At 39.2% G+C, this 26,479-nt stretch overlaps 1 protein-coding gene across 2 annotated transcripts; it reads left to right on the forward strand.

Annotated features, from left to right (window-relative positions):
• Positions 1-1,107: 1,107 nt before the first annotated feature.
• Positions 1,108-26,434, forward strand: sap30bp (SAP30 binding protein). 2 transcript variants are annotated; one of them, XM_084740883.1, is made up of 10 exons: positions 1,108-1,238; positions 3,147-3,256; positions 5,532-5,576; positions 10,464-10,503; positions 17,428-17,516; positions 20,153-20,244; positions 20,428-20,540; positions 22,439-22,497; positions 24,156-24,246; positions 25,589-26,434. In XM_084740883.1, the coding sequence occupies exons 1-10, from the start codon at positions 1,145-1,147 to the stop codon at positions 25,768-25,770; spliced, it is 915 nt and encodes a 304-aa protein (XP_084597009.1). In that variant the 5' UTR covers positions 1,108-1,144; the 3' UTR covers positions 25,771-26,434. The 2 variants fall into 2 exon arrangements, with proteins under 2 accessions (XP_084597009.1, XP_084597010.1); XM_084740884.1 differs by having other exon boundaries at positions 25,592-26,434.
• The last annotated feature ends 45 nt before the right edge of the window (positions 26,435-26,479 follow it).

The raw sequence follows: 26,479 nt of genomic DNA on the forward strand, positions 1-26,479 counted from the left end.
ACCCTGTATCATGATATTGTGATACAATATCATGCTCCGTTTCCTGTCCATCTTCAAGCTGTTCTGTCAAATAAAGGCTAAAATCCAAGAAACATGGACCTACAGTAACCTACAGAAGACTTTTAAGCTTTTTATACAACACTTGTAAGGTTTCAGTTTCACTAATGTTTGCCCAGGTCATGGTTTGATATCACACATCAAAGAATATTGTATTTGTAATGACTGTCATATATAACCTATAAATTAACTAAGGATCTTGTCTGACTGCGAAATATATTACTCACAAGTTTCCAAGAAAACATATAAACAGTTAGGTCAAGTTAAATTTACTTATGTATTTTCCATATAGGGGCAGAACAGGCACATACAAAATGTTTTGTTTCATAAGAAATGGAAGCTGTGAATTAATTTGACTGGTAAATCATGAATTGGAGGTCATATAATGACATTGTCCTCTGTTTATATAATATACTTATAAAATGTAAACCATGAATACTTGTAAAAATGTTGGTTAATTATCAACAGTGTTCACATTAAAAAATAATTTTGTCAAGTCCAACATTTCTTCTTAAGCCATGTACATACTGCGGCCAAAATAATGACATATAAATCATATGGAAGATAGCCAGTAAAGGCTTTCTGGCAAAGATCATGATTTTTTTCCACCTCTGAGTAGGGCTCGCTGCCAGAAAGCCCCTTTGGAAACCAATTTCTGCCAGTGAAAGACAAAAGAAATGTCCCCATGGTAAGTCATAATTCTGAGTTTAAAAGGTCATACGTTAAAAACAAACAAAAAAAAAGCGTCAGTTTTCTGAGATTGAAAGTCCTAGTTCTGATATTTAAAAAAAAAGTCATAACTGTGAGACAAAAACTGGAAATTATGAGATAAAGATGAGATAAAAAGTAAAAAATAATTAATAAAACGTCATAAATCGTGATTTACTATAATAATATTTTTTTTTCTTTCGCTGGCGGAAATTGGGTTCAAAAGAGGCTTTCTGGCAGAGACTTGAAGGCCTCACGTTTTCCAACAGCCCAAATAAATAGAAGGACTACATTTCCCGGTACTACATCGGTGCTTACGTAATACAAGTTCGCTGACGTTATTATTCTGCGACTAAGCGTTTATGCGACGCACACAGCAATGGCGAGCGGTAAAAAGAGTGCTCCCTTGTCTTCTCTGGCAGCCTATGGAGACGATACAGAGCCCGAGTCTGACCCTGAACTAGAAGAGACAGGTACATGAAAACACATTTAATCGTTTCGTTGCTGCCGTGTGGCTAAAAAACGTTGTGTAAAGGTGTGCTACTCCTAGCCCGTGTTTTCATGTGATAGTTGTCGTTAGCTTGTAGCTAACGTGGCTAGTTCAGAGGAAAAAGTCAAAGATATTCAAGACTTGTTTGTAAAACCCGTGAGGTTTAAGCATATAAAGTTATGGTTTTGTTGGTTTTGTTTTGGTCTTGTTGATGTTTTCTTTCTCATAATGGATTATAAAACGTGTTAACAGATGGCTTTAGTTTTGCTGTAAAGTTACTGATTGTACTTCCTCCTAGGTGAATGTAATGATGGATTTAATTTTCAAATCATGAGTGCTTTGAGTATGTTTGTGTGTGTTTGGTAAAATTACATTACTAGTTTTGTCAATGGAACATGGCTTTGTTATGCTTCCTTGTAGCCCCAATACACTACTAGTAGGACTGTCATGAATTAAAGGAACCGTACACCCTAAAATCAAACATTCATATTTTCCCTTTTACCTTCAGTGCTATTTTTCCATCTAGATTGTTTTGTGGGGCACAAAAAAAAATCACCAGAAATTGGAATCAGTAGTAGAATTCATCAGTTTTACATTAAAGTCATCAATGCTGCACTACAGTATCTCTTTTTTTCAAAAAATTCGAATTTGGTTCAGGTTTTGCAATGTGGATATTGCACTTGGCCATATTGCAGTCTTTTTGCAATTGCGATTAATTGTTCAGCCCGAATCAGAAATCCTGACTTGGTTACTCAAGATAATCCACAGACCTTGTTAGCAGTTTCATGTGGAAACTACTTTTCTCAAGCAAAACTGATGTTGTCAGCCCATTTTTTGCCTATCACAGCTGTGATGCAGATTGTTTTATTTGTGAGCTTTATAGGTAGTAGGTTGTGTATGATTGATCTTTTTCCTCAATTCAGGTTATATATATATTTATATATATATTATAGCTCGGTTTGTGTGTTTTTATTTATAGTTATATATAATTATTAGAAACACCAGTGAAAGTTAACAGTTTCAGTCCCCTGGTATCGCATTGGACAATAAAGTTTATTGTTAAACAGTAAAATATCCTGCGTTCATTGCATATCTTTGTCACAAGTGTTAACCACATGTGAGGGATCACTGCAAAACAGTGTGTTTATGTATTTATTCTGTATATTATCAGTATATTTTGTCTAAAGAATGTCAGCCAATATATCAGATTTTTTTCTTTTAATCCCCAATATTGGTTTCAGCATCCGCCCCACAATTCAAAGTGTCAGTGGGGCACCTATTTTCTGTAGACTCAAAAAACAGCACGCACATCCAAAACTGATGAGTGCTGGGCGCTGGACAGTAGAACAGGTACAAAAATCAAAAAATCTGCACACCAGAAACTGCTCCTTAAGACTTTTTTAATAGTATCACCACATGTGATGTTTTGGGCACCAGCCCTTCATCAGACAATCATCAGACACCTATTCTTTACACAGTTTTGCACAGTGATTCAGTTGGCGGCTGTAGTTTGGTAGAACTAAAGTAGTTCCTAAATTATTCCGCTCACAACAAGGAGTGTTGGAGTTCCTGGAAAGAGATGTTACTGTTGAGTTTTTTCAAATGCATTTTAATTGCACTTTGAACACCACAAAACATCTACTTCCATTATATTTGAGATAAAGCAGACATTGCTACGGTCAGTATATCCAAAACTCTGCAACTCACACCAGACCTATCTAGATGGTGAACTAGCACTACAGGTAAGAGGAAAATATGTATTTTGATTTGAGGATGAACTGCCCCCCTAAAAGTTGATGCTGGACCCAGACTTTCAATCCCTCTTCTTTCAGTGACGTCTGCTTTTCCCTGTGGTGTTGTGTCCCTTCTGTCTCTTCCTACCTGTCACTAGGGGGACGTGGCGGAGGTCTGGTGTACGGCTATGGTGATGATGACCTGAACCAAACTGAGGACAGAGAAGACAAGGTGTCTGGAGATGAAGACAGCAGAGAAAGCAACTCGGTCAGTATTTAAGTTCTGAACTTTTGAAAACACGTGATTCTTGTTGTGAGGAACAAGGTTTTATTTCCACTGGCCATTTAGGTGGATTCCATTGATGTTTGGTTGAATATTTTAAGCGACAGAAAAAGCTGTGCATTGGGTGTGGTGTTTGAGATCATAGTGCTTTCTGACACGTTCATTATGGCATCTTAAGTGAGTCTTCACCAAACTCTGGGGGGAAAGAGGAGGCTCATAGGATCACACAGTTGATTTTACACTTGTGGCAATACCTGCATTTTTGTGTGTGTGTAATCAATACACGTATCTGCTGGTGTAGGGTGACGGGGATCTTGTCACTTGACTTCCTTTGACACTAATAGCATTGGTACTACAAAGTCTTATCAAAGTAAACCAGCTTGGACCAGTTTTTGCCCAAGATGTGGGTTAATTTAGTCCTCTATGACAGTAAACTGAATATTTGTGGTTGTGGAAAAATCAAGACATTTGGAGAGAATATCGCCTTGAGCTTTGGGAAAGAGTTGTAAACATTTTTCACAAATTTCTGAGATTCTGTGGACCAAACATTTGATTTATCAAGAAAATAATCATCAGATTAATCAGTAATGAAGATAATTGTTAGTTGCAGCCCTAGAACTGAACACTACATTGACCTCTAAAATTGAAGGAATTTATTAAGAGGTATTAAGTGTATATTTTGGTAAAATGGAAGTTCTCACTATATATGTGTGGTTACAGTGAATAATTTCCAGTGACTTAGAGACTATTTCTATAGAGAAGTACATTATGTCATAGTGAAGCTGAAAGGTCAGCTTCACTATGAGCTTAATTTTATCCTGTTAAATATTTGTGTGTAATTTTGTCAGACTTAGTGTATGAATTCTTGAGTAATGGTCAAAGATGTGGTCAGTGAGGTCACAGTGACCATGACGTTTGACCACCAAAATCTAATCAGTTCATCCTTGAGTCCCAGAGGTCATTAGTTCCAAGTTTGAAGGAATTCCTTCAAGGCGTTCATGAGATATCGCCTTCACAAACATGACCTGAAAACATAATCGCTGTACCACGGCTGTCACTGGCATGGAGCCATAAATAGAGGATTTTTTTTTTTTTTGTTTTGCAAAAAGTCTGAATCGCAGAGGTCTTTCAGAATACAGTAAAAATAAAGTAAGGCTAATTGGTCCTGCAGTAATCGAAATTAGCTCAGGACGCAGGTCTGTTGATCACACACAAACTCACGCACACACTGGCTGCAGGCATTATGATAAAAATACACGCCTCGTCCCTGAAAATATACAGAGGACATTCCAGAACTGCTCTCAGAGACTGAGATGCACTCCTCATGATAAGCAAACTGAACAAACAATCCAAATATATATTTAAGAGCTGCAAGTAATCATTATTTTCATTATCAATTAATCTGTCGATCATTTTCTTGATAAATCGATTAGTTGTTTGGTCCAGAAAATGGTGAAAAATGTTCAGTGTTTCCAAAAGACCAAGATGATGTCCTCAAATGTCTTGTTTTGCCCACAACCTCAAGATAATCAGTTTACTGTCATAAAGGAGTGAAGAAAACAGGAAATATTCACATTCAAGAAGCTGGAATCAGAAAATGTCTTCAAAGGAAAAACTTCCCTGAAACAATCAGTCAGTTAATTAATCCTGTCACAGTCTTGTCAGTTGAAAAATAGTCCGTGTTTGGACCTATTTGTAAATGTTTGGATCTATTTTTCAAGCCTTTATCGGTCGAAAATTTTTTATTTACATTATCGATTAATCTGTCAATCAATTTCACCATTAATTGATTACTTGTGTGGTCCGTAAAATGTCAGAAAATGATGAAAAATGTTGCTCAGCATTTCCCAAAGTTCAAGATGACGTCCTCAAATGTCTTGTTTTGCCCACGACCCAAAGACACACAGTTCACTTTCAGAGGGATTAAAGAAAAACAAAAAACATTCATTTATGAAGCTGAAATCAGAGAATTTCAACACTTTGTCGATAATCAGCTAATTGTTGCAGCTCTTTTATATTTATTCCTTGTGTGAAAAGTCTGCGAGGCCTCAATCGTGTTTCTCAAAATGTCTGGAATGTTCCTTTAACAAAGACTTTGTTATACTAGAGGTAGAGTAAAGCATCACAGGGGTTGAACAGTTTTGCAGTCCTTCGCTGGGTGCTGGTTGTGCCTCTCTGTACTGCTGCCTGGTTCCCGTCCTGGTCTAATGTCTTCCTCTGAAGCGTACGGTGTTAACCTTCTGCATTTTTGTTTTTATAGGAAATGGACGAATCTGACGAGGGAGGGGACGCAGATGATGTGGAGGTATTTGAACACCCACCTGGTGTGGGATGGATTGAATCTGGAGAAGGATCAAATTAATACATTTCTCATGTGTTTTGCTACTAACCAAAAGGGGCGGCACTGTCAAAGCTGCCACCACATGTTGTGAAGGAGCATGTTCACTAGATGGTGCTGTGGGTGTATGTCTGTCAGCTGAATGCTCAAATAACAAGTGAGGCTCTTTATGGAGGTTAGATCAGGGCAGTGAGGACTTTGTTCAGAGTTGCTTGACTGATGCATCTTCATGCGAGTCTTAAAGCGCTTCTGAAGTGAAGAGCTCAACCAACAGTGTTGTTTTCCGGAGCACACTGCTTGGACCTGCACACCATACTAACCCCACCCTGTGTGTGTGTGTGTGTGTGTGTGTGTGTGTGTGTGTGTGTGTGTGTGTGTGTGTGTGTGTGTGTGTGTGTGTGTGTGTGTGTGTGTGTGTGAGCTGGACAGCATGCCAGCTTCCTGCTGCACTGTTTGGTACAGGTCAGTGAGGTGAGAGTGAGTCACAAACCCAACAAGCAGAAACAATACAAATCAGAGGATGTCCATGGCTTTTTTTTTTTTTTTTTTTACAGCCTGTCTTTGATTGATCCTAATCTGATAAGAGACTGTTTTGTCATTGTTTTGTGACATGCCATGAAGCAGAGATAACAGCGCTAAGGATTTGAGGATTTACTGATATGCTAATTGTTACACTGTGCGTCATGATGTGATTTCTCAATAATGCATGTGTCGACATGTGGACAGTTATTCCCATGGAAGACAGACCTTTCCAGAGAAGTCAAGGAAACATTGTGTTGCTCACATTATCAACATAATTATTGAATATCGTCTTACAATCTCTTTGTTCAGCCGTCAGGGGTTGGCTGACACACCCACGTCACATGTATTGTTGCCTGCGGCAACGGGAAACTGATGTTTAACCTCATGTTGAGTGTTTTGGTTCCATTTCAGATTAATTATTTGACAGAATGAGAGACAGAGGGTGTTTATATTAGCTCTCACTCCGTCCTCCCACTGTATTGTTATTCCTGACACTAATCTTATCTATTGGCTGTGAATGGCAGCATATAGTTTGTTCTGGCTAACTGTAGATAAGACAGTCAACATGTAGTAGTCGGGTCTCATTTAGCCAGAGTGATTCAATACTCAGGAAGTCTTTGAAATATTGCTTTAGCCCTACACTGGGTTACATCCGGAAAGAGTCTTTGTAGGATGTAGATTGTTTATGGGATGTTATCAGATCTTGATTGGCTTTTCCGTTTATATTGGTGGAATTGTCTGCTGGATTGCAGACAGTGGTGTGATCTCAGGGCTCAAGATGGCAGGCAGCAACTATACTGTGTTTTATGACCGAATAACTTCAAAACTGACATCAGCCTCAGCTTTACTTTGTGTTTAGAGTTAATTGTTAGCATGCTGACAGACTAAACTATGATTGTGAACCGTATACATATTAGCTTTAGGGATACCTGATATCTATTGAGGCAAATATATGAGAAATCTATTTATTTTCTTATTTATTACTCAAATTATGAAATTACAGCAGGCTATAATCTGATTCAACAGATTATGTCAAAGCATTTATTTGAATTTGTGAAGTTCTTTATGTACTTTATGGGGGTGGGAGAAAAAAACATTTATATTTTATATTTATGAGCAGGGCCAGTTTAGTTTAAAGTTTACGTCAAAAAGTATTTAATTTACTGCTTTTACATGAGATGTGTGTTGTCTTTTAAAATATCAGTCAGTATATACAGTCTCTAGAAGTGAATGATTCAACTTTTTCCTGTGGTCCAGTGTTTAATAAAGCAAATGAAAACTGCTCTAAATTGTAATCGCAATACTTGTAGAATTCCAGTACTTACGGATCACGATTCAAATTTAAAATATGCACATGTGAAATTATCAGTTATCATTATTGGCCATGAGAAGTATTTAATATAACGGTATTGTGTTGGCTGAAAAAAAAATCACATTATGCATCTCTAATTAGCACGTTAGCCTTGTTACTGTATTTTAGTGTGATGTTAGCATTTAGCTTAAAGCGCTACTATGTCCAAGCACAGCTTCACAGAGCTGCTGGTGTATCTGTAAAATCTTAGTCTTGTTTTGATGAAAATGAGGCAGTAGAGACGCCTCAATCATAACCTGCCATTCTTTACTTTCTAATTGAAGAATAAACGGCAACATGCACAAGGTCCTACGTAGATACACAAGGCTCTGTCTGTTTAGTCCTCATATAGGTAACATCAGTCAAGACTTCAATTGTCTCATAGTTCTGTAATTAAAAAAAGAGAGTTTAGTGTTAAAACATGTTTAAAGGGTGCTGAAGATGAGATATTCATAAGAGACGATGAGAAAGTCAAAATTGAATCGGGAGATGCCGACATATCCTGAGACTTAGTTTCTAGTGTGAGCCAGGGAAACTAGAAACATTTCCTGGACTTGACTCCATTGATACTGCATCCTACAGTACCCATAATGCAACAGGACAGCATCTTTCATTAGACCCTTACCACTTACTTATTGCCCACTTATTTCATACCCCACACCTCCTATTTGCAATGCAGGCTTTTTGCTAAAATCGTTCAATCTGCAGCCCAATCCAAGAGAACCCTGATGACATCATCTGGGTTATTTTGTAAGACTTGGAAAAACTCACTCCAGAGCCACATACATATGTTTACAAATGCTGCGTAGTACTCCACAAAACTGAACTTGATGTGTGAAATCAGTGGAGCGCCCCTTTAATTAGCTAACAAAAGGCTGTTTGTCTATACGGTTGCCAAACAATGAATACACAAAGAAAATGTTGTTTATGGACCAGTCGATATGCCACCCAAAGGAGATTTCCAGTTTTCCAGACGGTGAGGTGCTGAAAATGTACATGAAACACTAATAAAGTTGTGAACAGCTGCACAATCTTAGGTAATCTAATAAGGCAGCACTGCTTTATATATAGCAATGATATAAATCAGTGTTGTGGTTTTGTTAAGACAGTTTTAGAGGTATTGATTCTAGTCTGTGGTGACTTTGGAGGCAGCAGTTTGTGGCAGGGTTGGCCCCTGATGGATGATGCCATGATCCATCGCCGTGTCTGACAGTCATCGACCACTGAGCATCTTATCAAAATCCAAAAAATTTAACACCTTAAAACTAATGAATAAGGAGTGTCAGTCAGAGAGTGCAAATGAAGGATGGGTTTGTTATTATAATTATTATTATGCTATAGCTGCTTACACCTGATTTATTAAGGAAATAACAGCCTACATAATCACAGTATTTACTGCCCACTGAAAGCACGTTTTGATTTAGGTGTAACAAAAAAACATTTTGAATCTACTTTATTTTTAGACTTTATTGCTGAAGCATGTAACAGAAATATAGACATCATCCATTATGATGTTTTACTGTGGACTAATGATGAGCCAATACGATACTCAGTATCTGTATCACTCCAATATTTGCCAAAATCACTGGATGGGAAATCAGTGAGCGGGAAAAAAAAAAAAAATCCCATAAGATGCATTCGCCGAAATCATCATATAAAAGCTTAGCTAAACTTTGACCTACATGAGACGTGTCACAAGTGACAGATTAAAGTCATGTTACCTCAGAACACAGAACGGTCTCTGGACGACTGCTCCTTTGATCTGTTAGTCTGTTTCATCTCTGTGAATCTGAACTAACCTTTTGAACACGACAGTCACGAACAACAACACAAACAAACTAACCGTTCAAGGCAGTGGTAGACCAGAAACTCCTATGTTATGAGAGGCAAATCACTGCTTTTCATTAAGGAGTCTCGTTGCTTTGGGGAGAGCAATGTTTGGCTTATATAAAAGTGGTTTTCTGTCAGAAAAGGCTGTCTGACTGCGAGATAAAGGGGGAAACATTCTAAATGTAGCGTACACTTTAACTGAAAATGTATTTTGCTGCTCACCCTGTCCACAGCTATCCCTTAAATACCCGTGTTGTTGATGAATTTGATGAGTGCTTTAATTATTCCTGACTGTCTTGGGTTTTGATGAAGGCAGCCTGAACTAGAATTGAACCACATTAAAATGACTGATTCAGAAAAATCTTGACACTGACTCATAGCTGCTTCACTGCTGCAGCCCTGTTGCTTAATATGAGACCTTCCTGTGAAGGGCGTCCAAATAGGAGCGAAGCTTCAGATGTAGATCTATGAAATGTAGAGTATTTTATTGGTTCTGTCTCAAACAGCAGGTGCCACTTATTTTTTTTTTTGGCTGATCTGCATTTCTGCCAGTGGGCTCTGCTGTGCCTCCATGTCTTTCTGTCTTCCTCCTCCCCCTCTTCCTCCTCCTCCTCCTTGCGATTTGGCCAACTTCAGGACAATTCTTTGATGTTCCCGTGCAGTTGCTAGGTGACGACGTGATGCCTGTGAATAACAGCACTGTTCCTTTGTGCTGAACCTGTGTTATGCCCACAGTGCTGGCACAACAGGCGGCATATTTTAGAGGCTGTACAAGTCTCCTCCTCCTGCTGAGCTCAAGCATTCACTGGAAACTGCCAAGATTTACTATTCTGGTTTCTGTTACCTCTGGGAACTGATTCTCCTGTCAGCTTCTATTCTGTGCACCCTGTTGCCTGAGTTTGATTTGTAGGTTTCAGGTACAAATGGAATGAGCTTTTTGTTTTCAGCTCCACGCCTTTCACAAGAACTGCTAGTTCACCACACCACCCCACTTAACCAAGCTGGAACCATGTTGTAACAATACCCACCACTGCTACTGTTAACATTTCCCTCACCAAGTGTTGATGATTAGATTCTCCTGCCCAGAGGAGACCTAATTATTCCATGTGTCTCTCTTTCTCTCTCTTCTTCCCTTTTCATTTTTTTTCCAGATCTCCGACATAGAAAGAAAGGACCCCAATGAGCTAGTTGGTGAGTATTCATACACTCATGCATACACATATATTTGACCACCTCTTAAAAGATGAGGCTGCAGCTTGTTTTTCCCCATGAAAAGCCCAAAGCCAACAACGAATTTATCCTGATGTACTAACAAGTATTGTGTCTGTATCAAAACCTGACTTATCTTAGTGCTCTGTGCCACAGAGCTCTATTGTTGTCCAAAAACTATTATCAACACACCAGTGAGCAACACTGTTGCACTGGCTGATGTGTTTCCTTTATCAAAATGAACACTGGGCACTGCAGTTCATTTTGAGTCAGTTCCACACACACACACCATCCTGCAGTCACTAGTGCACCAGATGTGTATCACGGGGTATCTGCAGGTCTTGAAGAATCTTCAAAAACTTTATTAAACATTATAAAATGGCACTGTATCTAGGCGGTTCCCAAGCTTTTTTTTTCCCCAGGAATCTTGTAACTAAGTAAAGCTGACACATGCACAAGAGAATAAGGGATTAATTCCAAAACTTTATTAGAACCTTCATCTTTGGTGAATGTCTCTTTTCCAGTATAAGCTGAGCATTTTTTTCTTTCACCAACCCAGCAGAGTAGCTTCAAAAAATAATAATGATTCATTATAAGAGTTTGAGAGGTCACAGACGTATGGCCTACTAAGTAGCCCAAAATCAGTCTTTTTCAGTAGGTTTGTGCACACGCTTGTTGAAATTGTGATGTTCGTTAACATGTGCAAATATAATTTTGACAGCCTCAGTGCAGACAAAGCCTTGGGGCCTCTTGAGATTTTTGGCACCTCCCTCGGGGAAGCAGTGCTGCACCTGATTACCTATAGCAAACACTAGATGGGCACTTTCACGTAGGAAAAGTAGGAATAATAGAAAGCAAATGGTTCTGGTAGATTCTACCGTGGAAAGAAAGTAGTTGCAACATAAAACTGTTCACAACAAGGTCTGTGGATTATCTTGAGTCATTGGGTCACGGCAAAACAGTATAGATGGATAAACAGCACTACATATGTATTGATGATGATGGGGTTAACTCTCCCTTTGATATTTTAGTTAGTGGTATTAAAAGGGTCCTTAAAGGTCTAACCTTTTATAAATCTGCAGCTAATATTAGTCCCTAATAGACCTTCTTCACAGCAACCATACTGGTATGAAATAGTTGAGCAAACACTAGCGTTATCAAGGAAACTGATTAAAAATATCAATATGGCTACTATTTAATCTTGCTAACACACTGAGTTTTTCTAAACTACCATGTCAAGTTGTTTTAGGAAATTACTGGGCCTTTTTTAAAATTAAACTATATATTTGTGAGCTTGTGAGGATCTAGGGAAGTCAGACAGTATAGGTTTTAGTATTTAATGACAATAACAGAGAATGCATAATTGAACATAATTTTAGCTAACAAAATGTATTTTTTTATTACATAACGTATAATAAAGGTAAGATCCAGTATAAGAATCAGACTTAAACTTTTTATTGTGTCAGCTGGGTGTTGGTGCAGTAAATGCATGAATCACTAACTAGACTTGGGTGAGTTATAAAAGCGTCTTTGTCCACTGACTGGCAGATGGGTTATGAAGGTCCACACAAGGGAGCTGGCAGTGGTTAGTGAGTAATGACTGACCTGTTCAGGTGTGTGAGTTAGCTTCAGATCAGACAGGATATGAGTGATACAGGGAGCGGCCTTTCTCACAACAGCAGTGGTGGTTCCCTCTCTGCTGTTTGTTTACACGGGCCCGTTGCTGGATGCAGTTGATTGCTCAGGTTATGCAAGGCAGCACTCCATCATCATCGTCATACTGCAAAACAACACTTGGAAAATGATGTGTAATGTTGTGATGGGTGTTTAGAACTGATTGTAATTGAAGTAATATGTGTTATTAGTAGATAAATGATTTTATTTTTAGAGGAATGTTGAATCCAAGTGGGAGATGATTTTTTTCTCCAGCTTATGTTTTGTGTCAAGTGTGGTTGTGTGACGTACTTATCCATCGTCAGTATATTTACGGTAGATGATTGTCGATTCGCCCCCAGTTTGGAGAAACAACAGCAGTAACAGTGTAGGAAGATAAGCAACATACTGTACAATATACTGTGTGGGGCTGTTTTTCTTTTTGCTGTGGTATCAAAAGAGGTGTTGAGTATCTTTTTTTTATACTAGTACTGTATTTAAGTTTAACGTTCTGGTATTGTGACTCAAATAATTCATATAATCTGAACCATCCCTTTAAACTGAATGAGACTTAGGTTATCATACCTTCTTGTCCTTGCATGGTATTAATGTGTGTCTTAAAGGGATCATTCACCCAAAAATAAAAAAAAAATCTAGTCATTATCTACTCATCCTCATGCTGCATTCAGTTTGTCCCTTAAAAACACAGAAAAAAAAACATAAAATGCGTCCATACTGCTCATCTGGTTTAATCCAAGTCTTCTAAAGCCCTGACATGCCAAGTTGACTTGAAAGACGTCATTAACACCATGTTTTTAACATGAATCTTCACTGTAGATCCTTAAGCTTGGAGCCACGCTCATGTGCGCATGCACACTGTCTGAACTGTGTGTGTGGTGATTTTTGTTTCTGTTTCGGTTGTTTTTCTGTTTGAAAACTGGTCACCATTCACGTCAGTTGTTTGCGAGATTCTACAACCGTGTTTTCACAGTGTTTTGTGGACTAAAAAAACTAAACCCAGCCTTCAATCAGTGTGAGGGTGAGTGGATAATAAATTTTTATTTTTGGGTGAACTACCCCATTAAAGTAAGAAGCCTTCCTTTGCACACTCTCCAACACACCAGCAGTAGCTGAGTGAACTTGGCAGCTTTTACCCACAGATTCACTCCCTCCATCATCCCCACTTCCACTCCTCTGGTTTGTTGCAGCCATAAAAAGAAGTCAGCAAGAAAAGAGAAACGCACTAGAGCAGTTTTTTTAGTTTTCAAACCTGCCATCATCGGCATCAGTGTGCCGTAGTGGCGTTTAGTATGAGTGTGACTCATCGCTCGGGCCCGGACACTTGGCATAACTGCAGCGGAGCTCGGCTCCTCTGTCTTGTCTGTCAGTAAATGTCACAGCACGTCTGGCAAAAGGCCTCCCGTCAGCAGGCTGAAGACGGCTCTTTGTCTGTTCACTGAAGGGACACGCATTGTCTGTCTGTCCAAAAAAAGACCCCTCGGGGCACAGATTGTGACTTTCTGTCTGTTTTTCGGGAGGGCAGATGGTAATTTTCATGCAGAGTATAATCTTTTCTCTGTCTGTCTATTACTCCGTCTCCATGTCCTTTCTGACAGAGCTGCTGCTGTTATGTGAGAATATTCCTGTCATACTCAGCTGAATCATAAGCAGAGATATTTATTACACAGGCTGTGATTTATTCACACTTCCTCTGCTACTGTGTGCAGTTTAGTTTGGTGTTTAGATTAGAGTTTGTCCAACAAGGCTACAAAGTTATCACCTAAATCTCCTGTTCTCTTGAGTGGATTAGCGGGCCTCCAAAATGCTAAACCCCTGTTGCAGCTACAACGTGTAATTGTCTGTGACAGGGTGTGCATGTGAGAGTGTTAAATGAAATACCGAGTTACCACCTAATGCGTGTGACTCATTCGACTTGCCGTGTCAGGTTTTTTGTTGTTGGAGGCTACAGTGTGTTTTTAAATATGGGTTTATTCTAGTTAGATGCATGGAAGCATTTAACTTCATGTAACTGCATACCTTCTTACTTTTGCTGTCAAAAATGTGTATGAGCCTGCATACATACATGCTTGACGTTATTTATGTCAAGTCAAAGGCGACACCCTGCCCTTTCTTTGCCTTGCGGGGTGGGAGGTGAACCAGAAGCGGGGGAGGTGCTGCTCCTGCTCTGAACTCTACAGACATAAGAAAGATCAGGGTGGCAGCTCTGCGTCCACACATGTGAAGCTGCGGTCCCGCATGATCAGCAGACCGCAGAAAACAGCAGAGATAGTGAAGGGAGGGACTGCTGGGAAAAGTGTGTCAGTGCACAACGGCGTCCCGTATGCGCGCAAACACTTCAAAGTCCAGCCCAATAGTCCCACAGGCGGGGATCGCTTCACTGTGGACCAGCAGTGTTTATGTCAACAGACACACTGTAGTCAGCATACAGAGACAACATCCAGTACAGCCACAGAACCTGATCCTGCTGGACTGAATCATGTCAGCAATGTCAACATTTTCAGAAAGTAAAAGATCAAGGGAGATAATACTATATATCTGTGTTAGTCAGCCTTAGTAAGAGGAGCACATGTAGTTCACCAGTAACCAAAATTATACTTTTTAAATGATACTTCATGTTACAAAATGTCAGTCAGCATTTCCTAAACCCCAAGATGACGTCCTCAAATGTCTTGTTTTACTCACAATCCAAAGAGGATAGTCTTAGAGGATTAAATAGACCAAAAACTATTCATATTTAATATTTAATACTTAGTTGAAGGCTAAAGTGAAGAGATAAGTTTTGAGATGATTCAGTGAGCTGGCTTCCCTCATTGTGTTCCATAGCTTTGGGGCCTAAGGCCAGAGATATACTTGCTGTTTAACTTTGCGTTCGCGTATGCGTAGCGTTAATTTCTGAGGACACGCACAACCATCGCTCCAAATGGACGCAGGATACGTTAGGCAGCCATGAAGCGTAGGGGTGCGTATGCAAACGCGTAGTTAAAAACAAGTATATTTCCGCCTTAACTGACAAAGGCTGCACCACCGATTTTCTTCATATTTCTTCTACCTTTAGAACTAATGAACTTCCCATCAACCTTAGCTGTTCTTTGTGTTTAGCACTAACTTGCAAATGTTAGCATGCTAACATGCTAAGATGTTTTACATAGTAAACAGCTGCATGCATTGTGTGTTAGCATGCTGACATTAGCATTTAGCTCAAATCACTGCAGTTTCCAACTAAATTGTCCCACTCTGGACATGCCATGGTGACAGTTCTTTTAAAAAGACAAATTTAAGAGAATCAAAAATTCTCTCCATTATTGATATCAGTATCCACCTTAATAATGTGTTATTGGTCAGGCTGTAGTATTAAATTTTGACACCCAGGCTAAGTAAAGGGTTTACTGAAATACATTCTGAGAAATGTTGAAATCATAACCTCAAGTGAAAGCGGATGACGTAGTTAAGAGCAAAATACTAAAAAAAAAATCTCCTGGATACATCGCAGAACACATGGCTGAACAGTACAAGAGATACGTGGTCATGGAATTTTCCTCTTATGTTCTGTAAGATCAGTTGTTCAGCAAGGATAAGCTAAAAGACACCACTTCAGAAAATGATCCTCTCATGTTAGTCAAGTTTCTACTTGTCGATGATCTGCACAGAATGTCAGAGGACACAAGCTCGTACACTGCACACAGCTTTATTCCGAGTATGATTGATAGCACTGACTGATTATAAAGACTATCTGTCTGATTGGGATAAGAGTGACACTGAAGGAATGCCTGGCCCGCAGTCAGAGAAAGCAGAGAGAGACAAGTCAAGCAGGGAGAGCAAAACAAGGGATGGGTCCAAAGGGAGGGAACGAGGGAGGGGACGGGAGCCTCCCTTCGCCTTACAAGCCCCAACAACAGCCACTCCCTGCCCGGGACGTGCTCTCCTCATACCACACTTCCCTATAAAACCACTGGCATACACGTAAGACTGTGATGAACAACAGGATGTTCAGGAATTCACCAGCAGTGTTTTCTTATAACACAGTGAACCTTTGTTTCATGACCAGAGGCCATTCTGCAGTGCATGTCCACATCCCCACTGTACAATCATATTTTGTCATCTGTTCATTCTAACACTGGTTTGGCCCAACAAAGAGTTTAATGATTTAAACCAAAATTAAGCAGATTTAATCTGAGGATGCCTACTTACCCAAATTAAAATACATAAATAAAAAATAAATGTGAGTGCTGGTGTGATAGTAAATATAAAAGAAGGCATAAACCGTAAACAAAATGTTGCATTGTTTGTTAATTAAAAACAAAGCAAAAACAAAAAGTGTGATATTCTTTGCTAGATAGCAAAAAAGTTATATTGTTTTATAGCTAGCTAAAAAGCTAACCAAACATTTTAACATTTTAGCTAAAAAATAAAACAAAATGTTGACAGCTAGCCAAAATGTTTAAAAAAGTTGTATTACTTGCTACATAAAAAGTTAACCAAATGTTTCATTGTTTGCTAGGTAGCTGTAAAGTACAACAAAGACGTAAAATTGTTTGTAAGCCGACTAAAAAGTTAACAAAATGTTACACTGATTGCTAGCTAATTAAAAAGTTATCAAAATGTTATATTGTTTGGTAGATAGCTAAAAAGTAACAAAATATTACAGTTTTGCCAGTTAGCTAAAAAGCAAAAACAGTTAGATTGTTTTCTGGCTGGGTAGAAAGTTAACTAAATGTTACTGGCTAGCTAAAAAATAAAAAAGGGTGTATTGTTTGCTAGTTAGAGTTAGTTAGTCTAGATAGGCTACTCATGATGGTTTGGCACAGAAGTAAACCTTGTTGACTGAATTATCAACTGGAGCTGAGGAAAGAGGAGACGATTCATAAAACTCAGCTGGGTCGAGTCTGTCCCTTAACTTCCATGTAGGAACTTTTATTATTTTTCTCAATCCATCTCAAAAAGGCAGCCATTTTAAAGTTAAACCTCCTCGAGTGTATGTTTAAAGGTAATACTGGACCACTTTACAAATTGGAGTTAAACGTTTTGGTGCAAAATAATTAAAAATTAATCCTTGTTGGTGCAACCCAGCCTAAACCAGATTCAGCTCTTGCTTCACTACTTCAGTATAACAGTGTTTTTTTAGTTAATCCTTTTTCAGCATGTAACGACCTGCAAGACAGGGCAGAGGGGGGGGAAATCTGCTTAAGTGCAAACAGATAAGGACTCATGTTTATTTTTCTGTCTTCTTGCCAGCTCTGTTCTCAGAGAAAGTGAGGAACATGTCACCTGACGAGATCAGGATCCCCCCCGAGCCCCCTGGACGCTGCTCGAGCCAACTACAGGTAGACACACCTCTGCTGATATATCATTATGTAACCACATCACTTTCACTGCCCAGCTTCTTTTGTAACTATTATTTAAACACAGTATACTGCTGCCAACGTCTCGTGCGAGCAGTTTTAATATCAGCACCGAGGCCACAGTTGTGTCGCTAATCAAACCAGAGGAGAGGGTGTGTGGGTATAGCCGGAGTTGTGGGTTTTCTGAGAGTTTGATAGCATAGTCCTGGTGCCCTGAGTTGTGTGTTTTAGCATGTCTGTTGGCTTGTTTTATGCGCTGGATAAACACTTGCCTGGTAGTAAAGTCCTCCTGCTAAAAGATGAGGACTTGTCATTGGCTGCTAGAGGAAGATGTTGGTTTTTATAAGCAGACACACAGTCTGGACTCGCCCATTTGGCATATGTACAAGGTTCAGAGTTTGGAGATAAAGTTTTGAGGACTAAAAGCCACCTCATCCAGAGATTAGTGATCTCGATGGAGTCAAAATAACCTGTTCTCCACGCCAAGTCAGGCATTTAGAAGTTCCCCTCTTTCCCTCTGGGGTTTGAAATAAATTCTGGTGGCTACATAAATTCTCCCGTCTGTAATTAAACCAGCACACAGTGTCATCTTCTATCAATTTAGTATCACCATCGCTGCTCTCCTTCTGCTGCGCGTTTTGGTGCAACGAGGCTTGTTCTGTGAGGAGCAGAGGCAGGTCAGGACACAAGCCTGACTTAGTAAGTGAACAGCTCAGCAATAATACCTGCCGGGCTGCCACTCCCCCACCTATCAGATGAACAACTAATGATTCACCTTCACTAGAACAGGCTGAATATCCCTGCCTCCAGGTCATGCTTGAGCAGAGACACACGTATGCCTAGACAGCGCTTAGAATATGTTTGTAACAAGTTAATCAACTTTTTTGCTGTTATTTCACCACTTTCTGGATTGAATCTGCAACAGTTTCCACATTACCTTTTGCAATCATGTACTTTGGATTAGAAGATCTCACTGGCTGCCAGAATCCATGAGCTCAGAAATCTAAAATTACCTGTTTTTTTTTTTTTTACTCACTGAAAAGGATATCAAGTTGCTTGTGTTAACAACTGTTGTCTGTCAGAAGCAAATGCAGAAGTGGCATGACATAATTTCAGTAGAGCTGCTATTAGCGATTTATCAAGTTGTCGATCAAAAGGAAATTAGTTGCCAACTATTTTGTTAATTAATTGTGTCCTCAAGAAAAAATGCTGGTTTTAGACTCTTAAATGTGGGGCTTTGCTCCTTTTCTTTGACATTTAGGTTTGGACTGATTGTTGGACAAAGGAGCCAATTTGTAGAAGTCTCTTTTGGATTATTTTCATTGATTGATCTGTATTATTTTCTTGGTTATTTGATTAGTCTCTTGATCTATACGGTGTCAGAAAATGGTGAAAAATGTTGATGTGTTTGCCAAAGCCCAAGATTTTGTTTTGTCCAGAACCCAAAGAGAGTCAGTTCATTGTCATAAAGAAACCAGAAAATATTCACTTTTAAGAAGCTGAAACCAGAGCATTTTTACTTTTTTTTCCCTTGAAAATTACTCAAATTACAACTGAATCCATTATCAAAATAGTTGAATAATCGATAAATTGTTGCAGCTCTCATCTCCAAACCCAAGTTGACGTAACCCTGAGACATCAGGATTATTTTTTCAGATTTCATTAACCTCCTCTAGAGCCACACAAGAGATTATACAGCTGTTGTGATAGAAGTAGTCTTTTCCACGATGAATAAGCTGAACTTAATGTGTAAAATTGGTGAAACGCCCCTTTAACGGATTAGTCAGTTTGATCAGCAACAAGTTTTACGCAACAATCTAAACCATCTATAATAGTTAGGTTCATCTTTAGTTTTCTTTTTGTCATGACCATGATTTTTCGCTAACTTTAAAGGTACCCTGTGGAGTTTTTGACCACTTTTAGCACGGCAAGCAAATATAAACAATACAGGTTTTAAAACATTTTTAAAGAGGCATTTGTAGACGTTTTAGGAAGGAAGTGGAGGTTTACTAGACTTCATCAATGCACATGTTGCATTTAAATAAGAAACAGTGTAAACAAAACTTGTTTTTTACAGTTAAACTTGATAGGGTACCTTTAAACCAAGTAGTTATGTAGCTGAACTGAACCAAATTTCAATAATAGTGGGGCAGATCAGAAAGTACACACTCATTTTTTTTAACTATTATTTGTGATGACAATTTCTCAAGAATGCTGTTGGATCAGAAAACACTTATGTCGTTTCAGAGGGCGATGACAGAGGAGTAATCGCTTCTCGTTTTTAGCAGCGTTCCCTTCTTCCATCTTGTTTCATGTTAGCCCTCATTTATCACTGTGGATGCCCCGGCTACATCTGCCAGCAGCTCCTTGTGGCTCAGTTGAACCTGGCTGTCAAATATTTCCCAGAGGTATCAGAGACTTTATATACAATAGCTCCATTCACACTGACCCCCGCTTGAGCAGAGCTGATCATATATATATATAGGCCTTGTTTATTTCACGACACTGACGGTGTGTGCTGCCAAGTGCGGAGGAAGCCGAGTCGGAGCAGAGGTGTTCATCTTCTTCCAAGGAGAGATGACCTGCTGTCCTTCACTGATTTGTTTGTTTGGTAACAGGACAAGATCCACAAGCTGTACGAGAGGAAGCTCCATGGAGATTTTGACACAAACAGCCACATCCAGAAAAAGAAAGAATTCAGAAACCCCAGGTATGCAGCTCAGCTGAAGAATGCATCCAAACCAAACAACACACAATCACATGGAGTGCTGTTTACACAGGGTACCTGATGAACATTTTGGTGTAAACACTTAGAAGCTCATTTGCTCTGCCTAAGAAACAAAAAAAAATGTTTTCAGGTGTCTTATTAGGTTTTTCTTTGGTTTTCTTTTAGCATTTACGAGAAGCTCATCCAGTTCTGTGGTATAGATGAACTTGGAACAAACTACCCAAAAGATATGTTTGATCCTCATGGCTGGTCAGAAGAATCTTACTATGAAGCTCTGGGTAAGACACTTTACTTCTTTTTTTCCTCTCTATTTTTTTTCCATTTAAATATCTTTTTTTTTTCCTTAAACATCCCGCACCATCACATTACCAAACATACTTTCACATGGCGGTCTGAAGATAACAAGAACATAAACGAAACCCCACAGCACAGCATGATTAGTCACAGTTCCCCATCCTCCTCCCCACTCACCACACAACACCACATGACTTACATTAAAGTTTTATTTCACTTATTACTAATCTAATGAACACCACTCTCGAAACTATCCCACATTTCAGTAAATTTCAACACAGAATCTTTCAGTAACTCCTATGCAGCTGTAACCGTCGTGAGCTCGATCCAGTCTTTATATGGGGTTTCTGCGGGTTCTTAAAAAGTCTAAAATCCCACAATCTGAATTTTAGGCCTTAAAATATCTTAAATATGATATTGACAGGACTTAAAAGTTGGTCCAATCATGAGTTTAACCTAACTTTTACAAAGTTGTATTGGTTTCAATCTCACTTGTGTTTTCTTTTCATAACCTTTGTACAGATGTGGTGGGTATTAAACTGCATTCATAATAGTTTTTAAAAGATCTTAAATTTAACCTGCTGAAACCTGCAGAATCCTACCTTTTCCAGTTCTGTAATATAGTCCCAGCTGCATTAAGGAAACCTAGAAGAGCTAACCCAAACTGTGCCTTTGTGAGTCCGGCTGGTGGAACAGATTTGTCTCAAGAAGACGAAAACATGGCGTCCTTGACACAGATCCAACTGCTCCTCTGCTGGTCCAAAAACCAGTCCCACATGAGGTGTTGAAAAGTACCCAGCACTCACCTCTTAAAGCCTGACTCCCAATACCTATGAAATATTTTATCGTGTATGGATAATATTCTTCCAAGCTTCTTGTTCAAGCTCCATATTGTCCCCAGACTTCCATACAGAACAGCTGCTGCCATTTTATCAAATGCAGAGCGTGACTGTACATTAAGTGAAGGCTTTAAAAACCTTTGTTAGATTTTCACCCTGTCCTGTATTGTAACCCATAGACTGTGCACAAATCCATAATTTGAGGTGTTTCCAAAAGTCCCTTTTATCAGTGAGATTACATTGATCTGTTATCCCTTGATAGGAGTAGACGGTTCAGTGTGACACGCCTTTCCTATCTTAATTGCAGGATTTTCCCTTATTGATGAGTAACCTTGTTTATTATTCAGTTTATTATGGGGATAGTTGCGACTTAAAATACCTGATTTCACGGCAGCTTTTCAAAAAACAAATTGCAATCTTTGTCGCAATGTTTTTAGACTTTTTTTGGTGCATTTTTTGCAATAAATCTTTTTGCATAATTCACCGAAATCAAAAGCAACTTGTTCTAGAGAGAACAACTTCACACACTCTTGGTAACGTTACCAAAAAGGCTCAGAATTACAGAAGCTCTAACCAGATGTGTTTTATTTGTAAATGAAGAAGTGCTCCTGCGGGCTTTCCACAAAGAAGCAAAATCTTTTTGGAGCTCAGACTGAGTCAAAACAGTAAACACAAATTATAAAATATAAAAGCGCTCAGAGTATCAATAAATGTCGATGACAAATGAGAAAAATAGCAAATAATAAAACAAAACGTTTCAGTTCATTGAGATGTATGTCTAATGCTGTGATTGGTGGAATTTGCAGGAAGCAACAATGTTTGTTCAGATTTGCAGAATTTGGACAAAATTCCAAGGCCGCACAGAATTAGTTGATTTTTGGGTGAACTGTTGCGATCTTACATCGCAGCTTCCTGGAGGAGTTGATTATTGACACAGGCCAAACGGTTATGGACTTTATTCCAAACCTCCAGCTTATTACGACTTCTTCACAGCTCTGTGTGATCAGAACTCAACACTCATGTTACGTGTCTAATCTTTCCAGCCAAAGCCCAGAAAGTTGAGATGGACAAACTGGAGAAAGCCAAGAAGGAGCGGACCAAGGTGAGTCTGACAAACAACAAAGAGAAAAGGCTTATTCAGCTGTCAGGTCTGTTCTCTGTCTGCGTCAGGGGCAAGTCTCCACCAGCTGCACTTCATTTCTACTTCACGTTCTTCATCAGACACACGCAGAAATCAGCGGTGCCAAGTTCTGCTCTTGTAACTTTAAGCTGAGGCCCAGCCCAGTGCAGCTTTTACAGCTCAGTCGTGCCCATTCGTGTTTTCCACGTGTAAATACAGACATCTTCAGTACAAGTTTCGCCTAAAAACACCTGAGCGTCTTCCCTTCCCAGCTACTTTTGCTTTTGCTCTTTACCTCTGAAATAATCTTTGTGAGGTAAATGGCGTGTCAGTGCTGGGACTGAATGGTGGTAGTCGTTTCCTAGGAAACTGTTCATGTGGTTAGCAAACAACGTGATGCATCGTGCTATCATCATCATCATCAGCAGCAAAATAATTCCAGTAGTTGCACCTAAGTTAGAACTGGACTTGAATGAACATGTACGTTCCAGCTGCTTTAATATTCTCCACTGTGAAATGTTTTCAGTGGCATGTGGTTGCAGCAGAGGTAACTTAAGAGGAGTGACGTGAGAATGAAACCAGACACAGACAGACGGAGTAATTTTCTAGCCCCTCACTCAACAAATAATATTGATGTACCCTTGAGCAAAGAATCTGATGCCCCAGATCCTCCAGTGGAGCCTCTCTGTGACCAGCAGATTGAGCTCATTAGTTAAACACACAGAGGTGGGAGGGTTACTTTAAACATGTATTCTGATACAGTTACTGATTACCTGTTAAAAAATGTAGTCAGTAACATAATCAGAGTATCACAACATTAAAGAAATGTCACTTGATTACTTTCCGTTACTTTTGGATTACTTCTATGTAAAATATGAAATTTTTTAGCCTAATATAGTGTTTTTAGGGCTGCAACTAACAGTTATTTTCATCATTGATTAATCAGTTGATTTTCTCAATTAATTTATTAGTTGTTTGGTCCAGAAAATGTCAGAAAATGGTGATGAAAGCTCAAGCTGACATCCTCAAATATCTCAAAAATATTCAGTTTATTGTCAGAGAGGAGTAAAGAAACCAGGAAACATTCACATTTAAGAAGCTAAAATCCCCAAAATTTGGCTTTTTTTAATTAAAAAAAAGTCTCAAAATGATTAATTGATTATCAAAATAGATGCAGGTTAATGTAATAGTTGATTGATAAAAGATTAATCGTTGCAACTCCAAGTGTTTTTATGTCTGTTGTTAGTTTTCTAACTTTGTCCAGGTGTTGCGTCCTTTGTTGTGCACAATTTATCTATTGACTGATTTATTGATTGATTGATTTAAAGTAAGAAAAAAGGCTAAATATTCACAAAGTGAAGCATTTTTTCACTAGAGGCCACGATAATGGATCGGCAACTGTGTGCACTGTACATGGTAGTATATAGTTCTTTATTTTAAAACTGTGATCCTACTAATAATTCACTTTTTTATTAAATGTATCTGTAATCTGATTACATCTTTTTTTATCTGTAACTGTAGTGGAATACAGTTTCCTTTTTTGTATACAGATTACGTAGTATGTAACTCCCCAAGCCTGGTCACAGGTCAAATATTACCAGGCGTTAAATCAGTGCTCTGATATTCTGTGTGTTTGACAGATTGAGTTTGTCACAGGGACTAAGAAGGGCACCAACCCCTCCAACACAGCAGCCTCCACCACCAGCAGCACCACCACCACCACAGCCACAGGTAAACCTCCACCCCCACTGCTGCACCTCACAGCTTGAGCTCCATTCAGTAAAGCATCTTGCTACATAAAAGTCAGTTTTACATGGCAGGTTTATGTTTGAATACAGCCCCGAGGCATGTAAAAAGCCAGAGTGACTAGGATTGAGCTGGTAGCCTTTAAATAACACCTCCAACAAAACACAACTCTGAACTCAGCGTTGTCACAGGAATGTTGAAAGGATAGTTTGGATTTTTTGAAGTGGGGTTATATGACATACTTATCCATTATCAGTGTATTACCTACAGTAGATATTAGTCAGCACATCCCCAGTTTGTAGAAGCAGTAGGCGTAGTAGCGTAGGAAGCTAAGTGGTGTGCTCAGCAGAAAAAAAAGACCTACCAAAAAAACAGAATCCGTTTCAGTATACTCTATATTGAGAATATTTTCACCACTTTAACTTCCCATCTGACCGCCTTTTCTTTATTATTCTTAGACCAGTTCATATTGGTTTGCCGAGTGTTGCTAACATTAACAGTGCTCACACCAGCAGCCTGTTAAGGAGGAGGTTAACGTCCACATGCCTGTTTTAAATGTGGTTATGCACTACTCCAGTCAAGTAGATACATTCCAGTTTATTTGCTGCTGTACCACTGAAATTTCCCTGTTGTGGGAGGGACTAAGTTATCTTAATCTAACAGCCTACATACAATCTCATTTTTATTTTCTAGATCAAAAGAATGTGCTGGTTTTACGAGGCATCGTCTTTGTCCCACTTTCCATCTCACTGGTTTAGATCCGGTCATTAGCATGGAGAGGGGCGGGGCTGCTGCCTGCCTTAGACGCAACAGTTAACTGGCTGTAGTACATTAATAAAATATTAACAGTAGGGATGCCACAGCGAGGAAATTTTCCCACTGGTTAATAAACTTGTGACAACTCCAGTGTTAGACCAGACAAGAGTGTTAAAGTGCCCACTTTGATCAATAATTTCAGACCTTTAGCTCTTCCCCTTAATTTGAACAAAACAAATTAAGTTTAGTTTTAAGTTGGATATTCAACTTCTTCTACCGTGGTGAATGGCTGTCATTATTTTTATCTTAAAGTCCTTGTAAAAGAAATAGGGACTTTTTTCTCTTTGGAGCCATTTTTGTATGGAGACATATTGAGTAAGAAAATTTAAGATAAGAATAAGAAAATGTTCTTGCATGTGGCCCAATTTTCCATAGAGCTTCTAGAGGTCAAATCTCTGTTGGGTACTTTAAGCTCAAGTGATGTCAGGCCTGTCCTCAGCAGGGTTCCTGTGCAGCTGATGATATAAATCCTGAGCTCACATCTCTCTCTTCCCCCCTCTGCTCTCATCAGCAGAGGCCCAGAAGAGGAAAAGCAAGTGGGACTCTGCGATCCCTGTGACCCTGGCCCAGCCCACCATCATCACCACCACCGCCACCCTGCCTGCTGTCGTCTCCGTGACAACCACTGCAAGCGGCACCAAGACCACCGTCATCTCAGCGGTGGGCACCATCCTAAAGAAGGCGAAGCAGTGAACGGGCAGAATCATGTTTGTCTGTAAGAGTGAGTGATCAAAACAGTGACTGACGCGAAGCTGGAAGACCTGCAATGTCCTGAGCTCATTATATATGTCAAAATATGCAGAGAGAGGACAAATGATGGATACTGGTACACTGTTAGAACCAACTTACAGATGCCCGCAGCTACAAATGGACTAATCTAAAGACTATTACTGCCTTCTATCTCTGGGATTGTATCTGCACATTGCATCATAAAGCCAAATTCACAGTTTGGTGAAAATACTCCTAGATCCTCTGAGAGTCTTAACATGTGATGCCAGCAGATGCCATGCTGATGAAACCAGTCTGTCATTCAAGTTTTTTTATATGTTGGCAACAGTTGTTAGTTTAAAAGAGTTGAAGAGAACAATAGCATGATAATGGTTCAGTAAAGACACGGGTCCCAGACAGGCCTGGTAGAGATATCTGAAAATGTCTTTTATTTTTCTATCCATCGTTCTGGTGCAGTATTTTCACGCCTCCTGTAGCAGTTATGCGCGATAGCTTGACATGTGCATCTTTTTTTTTCAGCTATTTTTTTTCTTCATTGGCATTTTGATGTCGTTAAGGTAAGATTTTATACACTTGTACATACGTATCGATGATAAGGTGAATAAATGGATCAGATGTTGCCTTTTCAGATGGATTATTGTCTGTGTCATTTCCACAAAATTCTTTACTCAAG

This window comes from Lutjanus erythropterus, chromosome 17 (genome assembly GCF_056507025.1).
Source record: "Lutjanus erythropterus isolate fLutEry1 chromosome 17, fLutEry1.hap2, whole genome shotgun sequence".
NCBI classification, from domain to species: Eukaryota; Metazoa; Chordata; class Actinopteri; order Lutjaniformes; family Lutjanidae; genus Lutjanus; species Lutjanus erythropterus.

Bases quoted from the DNA above. Each gene is read 5' to 3' on its own strand.
- sap30bp (XM_084740883.1), top strand. From the start codon at position 1,145: ATGGCGAGCGGTAAAAAGAGTGCTCCCTTGTCTTCTCTGGCAGCCTAT. The intron at 1,239-3,146 runs GTACATGAAAAC...ACCTGTCACTAG, and splicing joins CCCTGAACTAGAAGAGACAG to GGGGACGTGGCGGAGGTCTG. The intron at 5,577-10,463 runs GTATTTGAACAC...TTTTTTTTCCAG, and splicing joins GGGACGCAGATGATGTGGAG to ATCTCCGACATAGAAAGAAA.